At 35.7% G+C, this 16,691-nt stretch overlaps 1 protein-coding gene and 1 long non-coding RNA gene across 2 annotated transcripts; both read left to right on the top strand.

Moving 5' to 3' along the window:
* Positions 1-1,025: 1,025 nt before the first annotated feature.
* LOC138325342 (IQ motif and ankyrin repeat domain-containing protein 1-like) lies at positions 1,026-14,345 on the top strand. The gene is made up of 14 exons (XM_069270932.1): positions 1,026-1,259; positions 4,458-4,663; positions 5,065-5,229; positions 5,979-6,108; positions 6,452-6,576; positions 6,960-7,022; positions 8,026-8,165; positions 8,578-8,632; positions 8,912-9,004; positions 9,801-9,915; positions 10,253-10,355; positions 11,915-12,049; positions 12,660-12,788; positions 14,134-14,345. The coding sequence occupies exons 1-14, from the start codon at positions 1,142-1,144 to the stop codon at positions 14,297-14,299; spliced, it is 1,743 nt and encodes a 580-aa protein (XP_069127033.1). The 5' UTR covers positions 1,026-1,141; the 3' UTR covers positions 14,300-14,345.
* Positions 14,346-14,347: 2 nt separating this feature from the next.
* On the top strand, positions 14,348-16,093 carry LOC138325343 (uncharacterized). The gene is made up of 2 exons (XR_011208768.1): positions 14,348-15,213; positions 15,283-16,093. It is a non-coding gene; the product is annotated as an uncharacterized lncRNA (long non-coding RNA).
* The last annotated feature ends 598 nt before the right edge of the window (positions 16,094-16,691 follow it).

The raw sequence follows: 16,691 nt of genomic DNA, 5'->3' as shown, positions 1-16,691 counted from the left end.
CAAACTTACCAGTAATGCTACACTTATCATCACCTTCTGAACATTTTAATTTAGATAAATAAAATGTTAATTTTCTTAAAGCGGGTCGTCTTTTGTTTCCCGCCGTCGTCCTAAATACCGCGCGGTAGTTAATTATCACTGCGCAAGATGGCAAAAACAGCGAAATGAAACCCAAACTGTTATCAGGTATATTACGCAGGAAATCTTGCATAAACTTCATGTTGTAACCTCATCTTATGACATCGATATATATATTCTTATGTTATTAATGTTCTTTTAGAAACCTTTAAATTTTGCTCCGGAAAGGTAGTGGGCCTTTAAAGCTTTAATTACAGCAAAAACTAGCTTGGTATACATTTTTATACATTTGTAGTTAAAAAATGCTGCCGCAGTAATATTTTTTATGTAAAAACAATTGAAGTACATGTAAAAAATACTAAGATGTTGACTACTCCAAGTGAAGAAAGACACATTTTTGAAATCATTTAAGAAATCTACTTTATCCATTTACTTTGCAATAGAAGTCTTATTTTGACAATATTTGCAAATGACAACTTTTGCTACATATACACGTATTGATAAAATTTATTAAATCCTTTGATAGACATGTTTAGCTAGTTCGTGGTGTATTGAATTTTCATTACTAAAAATTTTGACCCTATTTTTCTTTCAAGTGTGCATTTTTAGAATATTTCATCCGGCGAAAATTGGGGGGCTGGAGAACAAGGAGGGCAGTTGCCCCCGCTTCCTACAGTGTACGTCCCTGCTGAAATCTCAGAGGTGCGGATCCTTAAAGCTGACAATGTCTTAAAAACCATGCATTGTTAGCTTGAAATAGGGTTGTGCTTCATGGGTATAGTTTTATCACAGGGCCATGTATAGTCTCTATATGAGAAATAGCCAGAAATACATATAAATAAACTGTTTATTTATATGTATTTCTGGCATTTTTTTTTCACATAGAGACTATACATGGACCTGTGGTTTTATTGACCAATCAGAGTGCGCATTGTTTGATTGCTAAGTGCGGGACTGTCGTGTTGACAAATGGAGGACGGTGTATGTAAACATATCTCTGTATACCCGATGTTTTGTTTGAAAAAGTATTGACATCGTTTAGAGGCAACATCAAAAATACAAAATGCCTCCTAAAAAGCCGATTCCAGCGAAAGCGCCAGCAAAACCCGCAGCCAACAAAGCAGCACCAGTCAAGGCGGCTGGAAGAGGAGCACCTGCAAAACGAGGTGCCCCGGCCGCAGGTAATAAATACGCCCTGCTGCATTGTACTGTACTAACCTACTGGTTGTGAACATGCATTGCTAAAAACATAAATGTACGCAAAATGTTTAGGCCTACATTGTACATTTTCATGGCCATTCAAATAAATTTTAAACGTTGCACTCTATTATAACAAATGTATACAGTTGGTAGTAGACTAAAGGTTACACATTGTGCACACGGTGTGAACTACGAGTGGACACGGAGTGCACGAGGTTTAGACTACAGGTAGACACGGAGTGCACGAGGTTTAGACTACAGGTAGACACGGAGTGCACAAGATTTAGACTACAGGTAGACATGGAGTGCACTACGTGTGAACACGGTGTCCGCTACAGGTGGACATCGTGTCCAGGTAATATGTCCACTACATCCAGACCACAGACAGACTAGATGATGTGCCACAGAGATATGAGAAAATATGTATTTATTCTGCAGTCTATATGGACTTTGACAGATAGAAATATTTATTGCTATCAGAAACATAATATTTATTGCAACATCAAAATTACCGTTAATTACTGGAAATCATTTGTACTGTAATGTTTATTTGAATAGATACTGCCCCCATTCTCATAAAGCCGTGCAAACACAGAAGGCAACGATTCTGCCCTCTGGCCATCTATCGATGGTCACCTTGAGGCACCTGTATAGCTGGATACTGTGGCTTACCTGTATGCTTGACAAGTTATAATTATTGGACCATGACGCAATATACGGTCAAGATAACTTGCGGGGTTGGGATCATAAACATATTGTGTGTACCGGCAATTAAGAATCAAAACAAGCTTACTGAATTGGGAACTTGTAGGTACACTAGCCACCAATTAGTGGAGGACGTCATATAGTTGATAGTTTGAAGTGGATTTAATTCTGCATTATCTTTTGAAGATGTTCAGTTTTCAATAAAGAATATGTAAGCTATTTTTTTTTTTTTAATAAAAGTGTATATGTTTTAATGTAATACGATCTACAAGGGTATCGCTAGATAACTGATTGATAGGCACCAAATCTTTTTATTTAAAAGCTATGTATTACCCGATATATGATTGTATTACTGATAGCTTATTATAAAAGAAAAAGTGTCTCAAACGCACAATAGGACTGGTTTTTTCCATTATAAAGTGGTTTTGACTTGTGAAAATGCTTGTATTTACTATTTCATGTAAATGATATATATATATATTTCATGCAATTTACCCATAAAACATTGACTTTTGAAAACGTAATATGGACAATTTAAGATATGAAATGGAAACTACTGATATGAAATTAAATAGACATATACTTAATGAATATAAATTAATCTTTATTACTTTTGTAGTGAAAATGTTTTATTCATGTATACTAAAAAATATCGTATTATATAGTAAGATGTTGTAATTTAAAAAAAAAAATAAACACTTAAAAATTATAATTATATATTATTTCAAATTGAAGAACTTATTCTTCCCCGATCCCTAACTGTAACACATCACCTTGTTTGTCTAGGTCTCAATGTACCTGGACACGATGTCCACCTGTAGTGGACACCGTGTTCACACGTAGTGCACTCCGTGTCTACCTGTAGTCTAAATCTTGTGCACCCCGTGTCTACCTGTAGTCTAAACCTCGTGCACTCCGTGTCTACCTGTAGTCTAAACGTAGTGCACTCCGTGTGCACAAGGGTGTAACCTTTAGTCTACTACCAACTGTACCATCACAAAAATCGACCCATCCACGACACTCCAAGGGTTCCAATCACTTTCTTTCTCTACACCCATGGAGTATCTCATAGTAAAACTGAAGGTAGCTCAGAGGAAAAATCTAAACAAATCGCATGCCAGCAAAAAATGTCCTTTTAGGCCTAAGACTACAGAGTCTGAGAGTGGACGCCCTATTTCAAAGCCACACCACACTACAGTTATTTTTTATGTGCACCAAAGATCTAAATTACCTGTTCTGATCTGTTGCCTCCAGTTTTACTATGAAATAGTCCAGGTGTGTAGAGATGGTAAGTGATCAGAACCCCTAGAGTATCGAGATGAAATTAACAAAAAAAGAAAAACAAAAAACAAAACAAAAAACCAATATAACTACATTAAATTAAAGAAGTGGTCAAAGGAAACTGCCCTAGAGACTCTAACATAACACCAGTGCAGTCCCAAGGTTAACTTTAATACCAGCCCTAAATAGATCTACATTACAGTAAGCACAAAATGTTTTGGAGTATTGCAAACATTCAAATAATTGGAGACTGGGTCAGTAAAGTGGGTGTAGAAAAAAATCTCACAATATTTTATCAGCATGTCGCATAGTGAAACTAATGCACACAGTACATTTTAAAGTGAATAGTCAGGCAAAGAAAACCAGTCTAAATGTGTTTATTGGCCTTCCAAAAACAAATAAAAAATTAATTGAAATTTTGGAAAAAGCTCTATGAAATTTAGCACAGTTCTAAAAATAGCTAGATTTACCTAACTCTTTGAAAGTGTGGCTGCATAGAAATGCCAACATGGACATAGTCAACCGGGAGGACATTTTAGGATTCCTATGATATAGATTAATTTCATCGCATGCCGAATAATTTGACAGGAATTTTTTTTATTTCATAAGAAATTATACTGAATATATTAGCACATTTTTACTTACTTTAGGCTTCCTTTGTCTTAATTACTATCTAAGAATGTTTTTCTAAATGGCATTCACCACACATATGCCAGGCTAGTCCTAATAAATTGTTTGTTTCCCCTTTACCAACCCATACCCGACAGTGTTGGGTAGGTAAGTGAAATATTAATGTTAAGTTCACTGATTAACTGGTTACTCGATCTGAAGATTTTCCGAGGAACTGATTGGTGAATTAAAACTTGTTTGACAAACCTAGTATACATTGAAACATTACACCAAATTAATGGAAAGTGGTATTAGCAGATCATTAGACCTGACTAGACTTGATAATGATCTGTTATCTACAGGAACATATGAACCTTAAATAACTCAGGGAGATAAAGCTAGAATTATCCTGCAATAATTCGAAAAGAAGGGAACCAAAAAAATTCCAAATAAAACTTCTCATTCAACCTTTCCCAGAACTTTGAAAAATGTTAAAAAAACATCTTATAGTAATCAATATTCTGTCACCCATTTTACATAGATTGACAGAAAATATCTAATCTTATTTCTATTTCTTTGTGCAGGTGTAAAACGAGGGGGAGCTGCTGCACCCGGTAAAGGGAAGGCAGCAGAGCCAGCTAAACCTAAGGAAAGGGTTTGGACAGCAAAGGATGATGCTGCCAGGAAAATTCAGACAAAGGTCAGACAATTTCTGGCAAAGAAGAAGTTGGAAAAGAAGAAGAAAGAAAAACAGGACTATGAGGAACTTATGGATAAGATTGAAAAAGAGGTAGACTATAATAGAAGTTAAATTCAGTTCTGATCAGTTCTTAAAATGGCCTTATAATTGTGGCTGCATATATAGAGATTACAATTCTACAAAGAAATAGGTAATCTTCCATGTCAATAGGGTCTGAAGAAACTGAAGGAAATTCTAACAGTTACAAATACCAGAGTATACTTTTCATAATACATGTATATAGCAGTATATTTGAGACTCTTGAATAATAATTCAAAATATTTAACTAGTTGTGATTAGTTACTCACTGAAAACTAACCAAATATGAGGCTTAACTATAGTCTCACCAGCTTCCATTTTGTTAAAAAGGTTTGACTATATATATGAATGTATATTGTCTTCATCGCATTATATTTCCTACTTTAGATAAATTCTGTCTTGTTATTTTTCAGGCATTCATGAAATTAGTACAAATGGAACAAGAGGAAGCTGAACGACAGCGTAAAAAGGAAGAAGAGGAGAGGAAAAGAAGACAAGCTGAAACAAAAAGAAGGAAAAGGATGCTGGAAGCAGCTTTTGAGGGTGACCTTGATGAAATTATGGCAGTCTTACAAGAGGTAATTTTTAGCTCATCTAACCCGAAGTGTCAGGATGACCTATGGTCATCATGCTTCAACCGTTACCATCCACTGTTATTCAAGGTCACAAAGGTCAAATAGGCTGAAATCTTTCAACAATTTCTTGTCAATAACTAAGAGGGACCAGGTATTGAGCCTGTAGCATACCATGATAAAGGGTTACCAAGTTTGTTCAAGTGAATGACCTCTACCATTACTTACAAGGTAAAAGTCATCAAATATTTTGGAAACTTACAACTTCATCTAAAGAGTTCCTTGTGTTACCTTAGTTGTTAGCTACAACTGATATTTATACTGTGACTGTTGTTTTGAGCCAATTGTCCGATGACCGTTAGGTCCCATGGGCCTCTTTTGAAAATAAAACCAGTGTTATAGAAGTTGACCGACAAACCCAAAACCAATTGATACAAGTAGTTCTGTCTTCTTTTGTTCTTAGAAGTTAGACCAAGTTATCTGACAAAATAAAGCTGTTAGAAAGCAATGGCCACCAAATGATGTGAGCCACAGCTGCCATCTTTTAAACACATTTTGAACTTCTTTTAAAGTTCTTTTAGTGTGATTTGGCTGAAACTTGCCTGAAATGATCCGACATATTCCGGACCATGTGTAATTATATTTCTTGTCGATCCCTTGGGCCTCTTGTTATGTGTTATAATCTATTGCTATGATGTAAAAAAAAAGGACTATTTATATACAAATCATAAATGTCTGAGTTGTCTCTTTTCTAGGTAAAGGATTTGGATGATAAAAATGAGGTAGGAAAAGACTCCATAGGCATGGCCTTACGGAATAAACATGAGATGGCTGTGGTCGAATGTGAGGATCCCAATGAAAATACTCCTCTCTCTGAGGCAGCAAGTAAGTCAACTGGTCAAATGTGAATATCCCAACGAAAATGCTCCCCTTTCTGAGACAGCGAGTAAGTATAGTGGTCAAATGTGAGGATCCCAATATTGACATGCAAGGTTTGTCAAATATAGTGACCATTACATATGCCTATTTCTGAATATCGATGACCAACATTGAATGACTCGAATACCCTGTATTCCTCAAACTATTAACCAGGTCCCCTGCAGTTCGAGTTTTGAGGGGTTTTAATGTATATACATTTTAATATTGATGAAGAGTCTAAAATTCAAATATTTTATTCTGATTGATTGATGGGCCTCTGCTATGATTATAGCAACACTTTGTTGAACAGATGGTGGAAGTGTTGAGACTATAAGGTTCCTGCTGGATAAAGGTGCTGACCCTAATTCAAAAGGTCAGTTTGGACGTACACCTCTCTACAGAGCTGCCTTTGCTGGACATTTGGAGGCTTGTCAGGTAGGAAGAAATACCTGGGAATTATTTTCTTTTTTGGTTGTATACTAGTAAATCACCGTAAAACTTGTTTATAATGAACACACAACTGATCCATGATTATAACATAGTACTTCTTATTCCACAAGATTCCTATGAAATGTTTGCAATAACTGTATAACAAACTATGCTTATAAAAAATCAATTGTGTTGATCCCCAGAGGTTTGTTATAATGATGTTTTACTGTAAAGTCAGTTAAATAAGTTACAATGTCATCTGCCAAGAGTGTCACATGGTAATGTTGTATGATAATATGCTATGTACAACAAAAAGTATCAATGTTTTAACTATCTAAGAAAACTTTGTTGATATTCTATGTTGATTTCATTTTGATCTGTTTTGGAAGGTGTTGCTCCAGAATGGTGCAGATCCACGAATATATGCCAGTGACAGCCAGACTCCCCAGCAGGTGAGACCCTTGTATATTAATGGTATTGTGATCGCCTTTGTTAAAGTTTATATTTTGTTAAATTCTCCTCCAAAGATTTTTTCTGTATCTTTTTATTTTCAGAAACAACATATTGTGTCATAATAATTTTAAAATAAATCATCTCATTCTTTCATCACCTATTTCTATCTCCCTGGTCTGTGCTACTAATAATCATTCAAATTGCCCATTCACTTCACTTCACTTTCAGTTTCTTCTCTAGCACAAGCATTAATTACTATTGGTAGACATCAAATTTATACATTTTTTTTAAATATTCATCCAAATGCTCATAATCTCTTACATCTTTTATAGATATTGCAATCTTTTAATTATCTCCCCTCTATAGACAAACTACAAGGTGATATTGGAATATTTTGATTATCTCCCCTGTATAGATAGACTACAAGGACATAATGCAATCTTTTGATTATCTCCCCTGTATAGATAGACCGCAAGGATATAATGCAATCTTTTGATTATCTCCCCTGTATAGATAGACTGCAAGGAGATAATGCAATCTTTTGATTATCTCCCCTGTATAGCTAGACTACAAGGAGATAATGCAATCTTTTGATTATCTCCCTTGCATAGATAGACTGCCAATGTCAAGGGTTGAATAGTGACCGAGCTGAAAGCAGGGGCACTATCCCATCACAAGGCAATAGTGCACCCTCAACCAGGCTTCAATGGTTTTATGACCTACATCACCCTCACATGTTTATGACCCCTTTCCATTGCATAGTAACAGAAACACTTCAAGCGACATCTTCATTGTTACATCCTATTGTTACATTATAATTAGAACATACAAATATTTTCGCAGTCACAATATATTCACATTCAATCTCATGACACTTCAATATTAGCCTTTTTCCTGGGCACTATCCCAAATAACACCCATTTGTGCAAAGCCAGTCTGAATCCAGTATTCTGTTTCATGATGTACTATAAGGATTTTTCCAATTGTTATCTCCCTTTTCAGATAGCCTCACAGAAAGCCGTACAAGATCTGATTAGTGACTGGGATGTAGCACAAACAGATACACTTTTGGCTAAACTCGAAGCTGCCAAAGAACAACGCTTGGAGGAGCAGAGAAAGAGGAATGAATATGAGCAAAGCAAGTACGTATCACTGTTTACAATTTAACATAATTAAAATGAGACTGGTGGGGTAGTAAATTATCAGAAGTTTCAGAAAACTGTTTCAACAGCATATAAATTAAATGAGTCAATTGATATCTTTAGGTACAAAGTTGGTAGCCCTTCATCCGAGCATGTCACTGGCTTAATATCAGGTCTCTAGGCCTCTTAGTTATTCACAAGAAGCCGTTTAAAGATTTTATTCTTATATTTTTGGTTTTGTTTTGGCTAAATTACACACACAAACAAAATAACAAACTAAGCAGATGCTTTGAAGAATTTAATGCTCTCCGTAGAGACCCATTAAGATGCTTCACATTTTCAATGAAAAAACAAATATTACAGAGGGAGTTCAAATAAGCAACAATGAATGTGTATTGATATATTTCTACAGGTTGGAGAGTAAGGTGGAGGCTGCTCAACATGAGTATGATGTTCTACAGAAACAGGTTTGTTTATAAATCGTTAATGATTCCTAATTAATCGTGTTTAATATTTCAATCTACATCAATCTAAATGATGAATTTACTTGATGTTGGAAAGTATTTTTGAATTAATTTTGATTGGATTATTATGGTTCACCCCTACATAAATAGTACTAACGTGAACAGTGAACATAATATTATCCCATTGAATGGGAATTTTCTTATCACAAAGTGATGATGTGTTTATATTACTTATTACAGAAAAAAGATGACTGTCTTTGTTCTTCTGTTTTTGTTTACCAGTTAAATAAGGCTTACTGTGAACTAGAGAAAAGAATAAGTGAACACGATGAGGCTGTGAGCAGTGGATATGACCGTCCAGAAGTCACACTACAGGTAAGATATAACATTGAGCGAGTCTGATCACTGACTATTGACTATGGCCATGTTGTTCTATTTATTGAGATTACACATTCGTATAAGCAACAGACTTAGGATGATAAGATATGCGCATTACAATTTCTTGTTTCTGTGCCAATGTGCACAACATGGACTAAAGTTAGTTCAGTCTCACTTTTGTTTCACTACAGTGGCTATAGTGTGTGATCAAACTCGTTCTTTATAATATTTTCTTCCAAAAATGCCTTTTTTTCCCATATCTTTCATTGGTATCCTCTCTTTTTTATGCAAAAACAGCCATTGTCTATTTCAGTATTTTCAAAAATTAGACAGTTAATTTATCTAAACTCTCACTGCCTGCCCCTGACCTTGCACTTTCTGTCGGATTGAGGTGTTGGTTTAAGCTCACCTGGTCAAAAAGAAACACAAGAATCTTAATTCTTTTGAAATTTTTGCAAAATTAACACATATCAATGTATCAAAACCTTTTACCGAGTAAACATCAACAAAATTTGTGAAGCCATTTGCAATGATCATTAGGTCAGAGTTCAACATGTACGTGAAGCGGAAACTCAGGGTCAAAGGTTATGTGGATTGTCCAATTGGACGCCATGTACATGTTAATGTTTATTTGCATATGACATTTCATAACTTATGACTTAGTTTATTATGCGAATATGGTCTAAGCGTGCAGGTTGTCTTGCCCTGGGTAAGACAGAGAAAACTTTTCCTCATCGGAAATGCAGTTATCTCTTTCCGATGTTGTTGAAATAATTATCTCTTCCCTTCACAGGCAATTCATGATGGAGAGGATGATGTTGAATTATTGAAGCTCAATACAGAGAAAGCTAGAGAAAAGTTAGCAAATGCAAAACTGGAACTCCGAGAACAGAAACGGGCTGGACAATGTAAGACTGACAGCTTATGCTTATATTGCACCAAAAAGGGTTACCATGTTAAGTCTCAAATTCATTCCGCTAAAGGAGAATCAAAATAGAAATAAAAAAATCTAAAAATATAAGCACACTGAGAATTCTTTTTCTTCAATAAACGTATTTGAAAGCTAACTCAGAGCATCACAGTGATAGATTACTACATCAATATAAGAGAATAACACATGATACAGTGATTAGCATAAAGCTTATTCAAAATGTAGTGTTCCGTATTTGAAGCTGAAAATGGGATAAAAAAGAGTAACATTTAGTAGATTTCAAAACTGGATTTAAATGTTTCTTTGGTATCCAGCCAGTCTAGAGGAGGACGAACTGCCTGGTGTAAAAGTAATGACCCGAGAACTAGAGGATGTCTTACTTAGAGATGTCGGAAATAAGATCAAGGACTCTGGCAAGTAAGTCAAACATCAGAATCATCAGATGGTGGGGTAATCTAATCGCCTTTCTTCTGTGGTCCGTCCGTCAGTTAACAATTCTTTTTACCTCTATTTCTAAGAAAGTACTGAAGGGATCTGTCTCAAATTTTACATGTAGATTCCCCTAGGGTCCTAGATGTGCATAATGCATTTTTGGGACCAATTGGGCAAGAAGATTGCCGACCAGCCGCCATCTTGGATTTTGCTATTTCTCAGAAAGTACTGAAGGAATCTGTCTCATATTTCATATGAAAGATTCCCCTAGGGCTCTACATTTTAGATGTGCATATTGCATTTTGGGACCAATAGGTCAACAAAATGACCGACTGGCCACCATCTTGGATTATGATAGTGTAAGTTTGTTAACGCTATTTCCCAAAAAGTACTGAAAGATCTCATATTGATATGTAGATTCCCCTAGGGTCCTAGATGTGCATATTGCATTTTGGGACCAAACGGTTAAAAGTGAACAGTCGGGCAAGGATGGCTAAAGTCGGTAAAAATGGTGTGAATGTATCCAGTATAATTTCTAATGAAATGGAAAAATAAAATCTCTCGTCAAAATCTGTCTGCGTACGAAGAAATTAATTTAAAGTATGGGAATTCTAAAACGTCCTCCCGGCTCACTATGTCCGTGGTTACATTTCCACGCAGCCTCGCTTTCAATGCTTTCAACTTTTCTTTACTTTAATGGTCAGAACTGGGAAACTAAGCAGAACTTGAACGTCATATTAATATGTGAGAACTTTAGGAAGGCCAATGAACGCATTTAGACTGGTTTTCTTTGCCCGACTATTCACTTTAACAATATGGCCTAATGGCTGCCATCTTGGATTTTGATAGTTGAAGGTTGTTACTGCTTCTTCTTAGAAAGTACTTAAAGGAAAATTTTCTCAAATTTCATAGGTAGGTTCCCCTAGGGCCCTGCTAGAGCATACTGAACCAATCGGTCAACGAGATGGCCGACAGGCAGCCATCTTGGATATTGATTATTAAAGTTTGAAAAGCAGCAAAAAGATCTCCCTTTCCATTATAAGACATAGATCATTCTTTGGTGAGCATCAAGATCCCTCTGGTCATTTGTTCAAGTCAGACTGTAAAAAGTGAACATGAAAAAGTAAGATGAATAAGCCAACATATGCATAAACTAAGCAGATCTGTAAGTTTTATCATAATAAAAGTTTTTCACCTACACATCATAGAGCGCATCCTTGAACAAACTTTATATTTCTACATAATCTCAGTAAATATTAAGTTTGTTCAAAATTGCACTCTATCATCCTTAGAGAAAAAATTATAAAAAAAATGACTAAATTTTCACATTCACTTAATTTATCCATATTTTGGATGGTAAACATAGTAACCAGAACTGTTGTAATTGAAATCTACAATCATAGATGAATCGGAGATGTACTTAATATTTCAAATACAACAGCTTAAATAACACTTATAAAATTTCAATTTTCTTTTAGATTTTTGAGTATTTCAAAATGTTATTCACATATATGTATGTATTTTGATTTGTTTGTTTTATTCAGGTGGCCTTTAATCATTGATCCCAACGCTCAGGTAGCTACCTTCCTACGATACCGTGACACCAACTACCTCAATGCCCTCAGTCCAGCTCAGATGGAGCCTGATAAGGCGAGGATGGCAATCATTGGCTCCATCAGGTAAAATATCAGCTTTCTTTTACCCTGTCCTTCAACACTTGGTCCTATAGATATCGTTAAATAGATATATATATATATATATATATATATATATATATAAGTGTACAATATGTGTCACTAAGGATCACACTTCTTGGTTTTTATTATACCCCCACAATGAAGATTAAAGGGTTTTAACACTGGAATTAGATTGTCCATCTGTCTGTGTAGACATAATATTGTCTGATGAACTCCTTAACTATTTGACAGATTTTGATAAAATTGGGTACATAGTGCCAACCTCCTATAGAAAGGAGGAAAAAAGCTTAATACAGCTAGCTTGACTTCTGAGCGATTCAATTAGAAGATTAGAATTAGGCAAGGTACTCTCAAGCGATTTAAGAAATGATTGAATGATTTAAGATAGGCTAAAAGTGTATAGCAGCTTGACTTCGTAGGGATTCAGAAGACGCATCTACAAAATCTTCAATTCAAGTAAAAAAAAACCTTGAGCGATTCAAGAAATAAATGGATCATGAGGAAAGTAAAGACCTCTAAGCGACTCAGGGGGCTGAAATAATGTCGGATCCTGTGTGATACTAAAATTACCACAACATTATCTCTGCTACAGGTATGGTAAGCCACTGGTGCTGGATATGATGGAAGTGGACATGTTTGATACAGTCACAACAAGATTTGATGAAATTCTTGATGGTCTCATGGAAAAAATCATGAACAAAAGTATATTGGAAGAAGAGAAGTAAGTTACAAATTATACCATTTTAGTTGTTGAATGGGAAATTAGTCAACACCAGACAACTGTACTTGTCAATCTTGAATGTACATTTGTATGTGTTCTGTGGCCAGTTGTTCAAAGGTCTATTAAAAGTTGTTCAAGGATTAAACCTATATATCAAAGTGTACACAGAATGGTTTGATATATAAGGCTTGTTTCAGTTATGCAAATTGGGCTGCAATCATGCTGCAAACCATACTGTGACCATGCTGCAGGACAGTATGGTTGAAGCATGAAGAGCAGCATAATGGACAGCTTGGTTGAATCATGCGCAGTACCTGTAATAAGGGTACCATGCCATTATGTTGCATCAAGGCTTCGGGACAGCATGGTTTGCAGCATGGTTCCAGCATGGTCTACAGCATGATGCATGTATGGCTGCAGTATGGTTCCACCATTGTCTAAAGCATCATTATGCATGCATGGCTGCAGCATGGTCCCAGCATGTTTCAATAAGATTATCTTATATATATATATATCTTATATTTGAACCCTTCAACATCCTATAAGGTAAAAATAATAATGTCAAACCTGTATTAGTACATGTTGGAGTGGTTTTGAATTCTATCAAATATCTTGGCAATAGTTAATCCAGTTATATTAGAGCTTAAATCCTTCGTTAACGTTATGAAATATTCGTGCAACATCATATTTTCTGGAAATGACGTCATAAAGTTAATGATGATCTAATGTAGGCTTAAACCTTGATTAAGTTTTAATAGATCTTTTGAACAATTGGCCGCTAATTTCTAATGTAGTGTTCTGAATTTTAGGTAATCTGTCCCGAAGGATCATGATGACCTATAGTCATCATGCACTGTCCGTCCTTGTCTCTCTAGCACTGTCCGTTGTGTGCCTTCCATAATATTTCATTTAAACAACTTCTTCTCAATAACCAAAAGGCTCAAGTTAATGATATTTGGTCTGTAGCATGCTGGGATAAAGTGCAATCAAGTTTGTTCAAATGAATGACATTGGCCTTAATTCAAGGTCACAGGGGTCAAATAAGCATATATATGTGTATAAGGTCACAGGGGTCAAATAAGCATATATATGTGTATAAAATGATAATTTAGCAATTTGGTTTATCAGGGGCTACTTACTCAAAGTGTAACAAGTAAAACTAATATACTATATACAAAACAAATCCATAAATAACCTCCTGTAGTAATGATTGGTTGAATAACTTGTAATAAATATTGTTACAGACTTTCAGATAATCATGCTATACTCAGCTTTACATATATTCACCTATGAACTGTCTGCTTTTATATCTTAAAATATCTCTGGAATATATGACTTTTTACAGTTACTTGAAGTTGGTAAAGAAATCAGACGGAGACGAATACGCAAAGACAAAATTCAATGACTTAAGAACAAAAAATTTCCGATTCTTTATCATCACAAAGAACCCCTATCCACCAGATGATCTTATTGAGCGGACCTATGTGATTCGTATGTATGTGCCTACGTGAAGAAAGAGGATGAGAATAGGACAAATGGTTCTACTGTATTCTATTATCTGAAAATCGCAATTAAGTTGAGTTTCTGGATATTTATATGCATGATTTCTGATGACATTGTGACTGTACTGTAAAAATGGAATGAAAATATATAAGTCATAAAATAAACCTTTTGCCTATACAATAAAACACGTTTATAATGAACCATCTTTCAACAGATTCATAGTTATAACGAAGTAATTTTCATTCCATATCAATGTTCCTAAAAGAGGTATGTTATAAGTGTATAACGAACTATGTTTATAACAAAATGATTGTGTTGGTCTGTAGAGATTTGTTATAAATGTGTTCTACTGTAAATATAAGATGTGATATCCATTAAGGGCATACTGTTACATGTTGTTATACATTTCTTAATAAGAATTTTCATGAATCAAACAGTCCAGCAATAAGAGGCATATAACTCTCAATATTCCATGTTTTGTGACAACTTTGATAATTATGTCAGCTGCAAAGTAAAATGGGTCAAATGTCATCGATAGTTATGCGTTATCAAATTCATACTCTGCATGCTTTGTTTGAAGGGATACAAACCCAATATAAGTTGCTCTGTATTTTTAGATATGATTTTCAGATGTTTATCCATGATTTCATTACAATGATTGGTTATCTAAAATGTCGGGAAAATGTAGGGAATACAAATTCCCTATATAAAATAGACTGTCACATAGGGAGATTTCGTCTTAGTTGACAGGGCCCCACGAAGGGTCAGGTTCTTGTCTCTTAGTTAACAGGGCCCCACAAAGGCAGGTTCTTGTCTCTTAGTTAACAGTGCCCTACGAAGGCAGGTTCTTGTCTCTTAGTTAACAGTGCCCCACGAAGGGTCAGGTTCTTGTCTCTTAGTTAACAGGGTCCCACGAAGGCAGGTTCTTGTCTCTTAGCCCTACGAAGGCAGGTTCTCTTGTCTCTTAGTTAACAGTGCCCTACGAAGGCAGGTTCTTGTCTCTTAGTTAACAGTGCCCTACGAAGGCAGGTTCTTGTCTCTTAGTTAACAGTGCCCCACAAAGGCAGGTTCTTGTCTCTTAGTTAACAGTGCCCCACGAAGGGTCAGGTTCTTGTCTCTTAGTTAACAGTGCCCTACGAAGGCAGGTTCTTGTCTCTTAGTTAACAGTGCCCCACAAAGGCAGGTTCTTGTCAATAAGTTAACAATGCCCTACAAAGGCAGGTTCTTGTCTCTTAGTTAACAGTGCCCCACAAAAGCAGGTTATTGTCAATAAGTTAACAATGCCCTACGAAGGCAGGTTCTTGTCTCTTAGTTAACAGTGCCCCACAAAAGCAGGTTATTGTCAATAAGTTAACAATGCCCTACGAAGGCAGGTTCTTGTCTCTTAGTTAACAGTGCCCCACAAAAGCAGGTTATTGTCAATAAGTTAACAATGCCCTACGAAGGCAGGTTCTTGTCTTAATTGCACATGTAACAGAGCATAAAGACAGGATATGTTCTACATTTCCTGGTTTGCTACAGAGTTTGCAATTGCGTTCCTCTTATATTCCCCATGTTACTATGTTTGTTGGTGAGGACGAGACATCACACACTGACTTCAGCGATCTCACTGTGTCCATAGAAAAATCAATTATATAATTTTAAAGAATTTTTTATGATCATTTTATTTTACTTGACAGAACATTTCATAAACAAAAACATTTGATGCCAAATATTTGTATGCTAAATCTTTGCTCTGTAATATTTGTACTTTTGTACTGCTGACATATTATAAATCTGTAATTCTAATAAATTATATTTTTTATATAAAAGATTGTTGCTTAATTTTCTGTCATGAGCCTGGTGTATAACCTTTGTAATAATTATGTCACTTACCAATGTAATGTATATGAGATGATTACCTGAGTTTGCCAAGTTTCCTTTTGGTTCTCAGACCCATATAATATGGCCCTTACTGAGATTCCCACAGCAGGCGAGTTTGCTAATGTTCATAATGTCTATCTTTTGTTTATAAACAATAAGACAAACCCCATTTCTATTTGTTACTATTTCTGCCCCACTATCCAATCACCACTTATCTGGTAGCCCACTATCCAGTCACCACTAACATGGTTGTACCACTATCCAGCCACCACTAACCTGGTGGTGCCACTATCCAGTCACCACAAATCTGGTTGTGCCACTATCCAGTCACCACTTATCTGGTTGCACCACTATCCAGTCACCATTTATCTGGTTGTCCCACTATCCAGTCACCACTAATCTGGTTGTCCCACTATCCAGTCACCACTAATTGGATTGTCCCACTATCCAGTCACCATTAATCTGGTTGTCCCACTATACAGTCACCACTAATCTGGTTGTCCCACTATCCAGTCACCATTTATCTGGTTGTCCCAC

This window comes from Argopecten irradians, chromosome 6 (genome assembly GCF_041381155.1).
Source record: "Argopecten irradians isolate NY chromosome 6, Ai_NY, whole genome shotgun sequence".
Lineage (NCBI taxonomy): Eukaryota > Metazoa > Mollusca > Bivalvia > Pectinida > Pectinidae > Argopecten > Argopecten irradians.
This window is presented reverse-complemented; position numbering and strand designations above follow the sequence as displayed.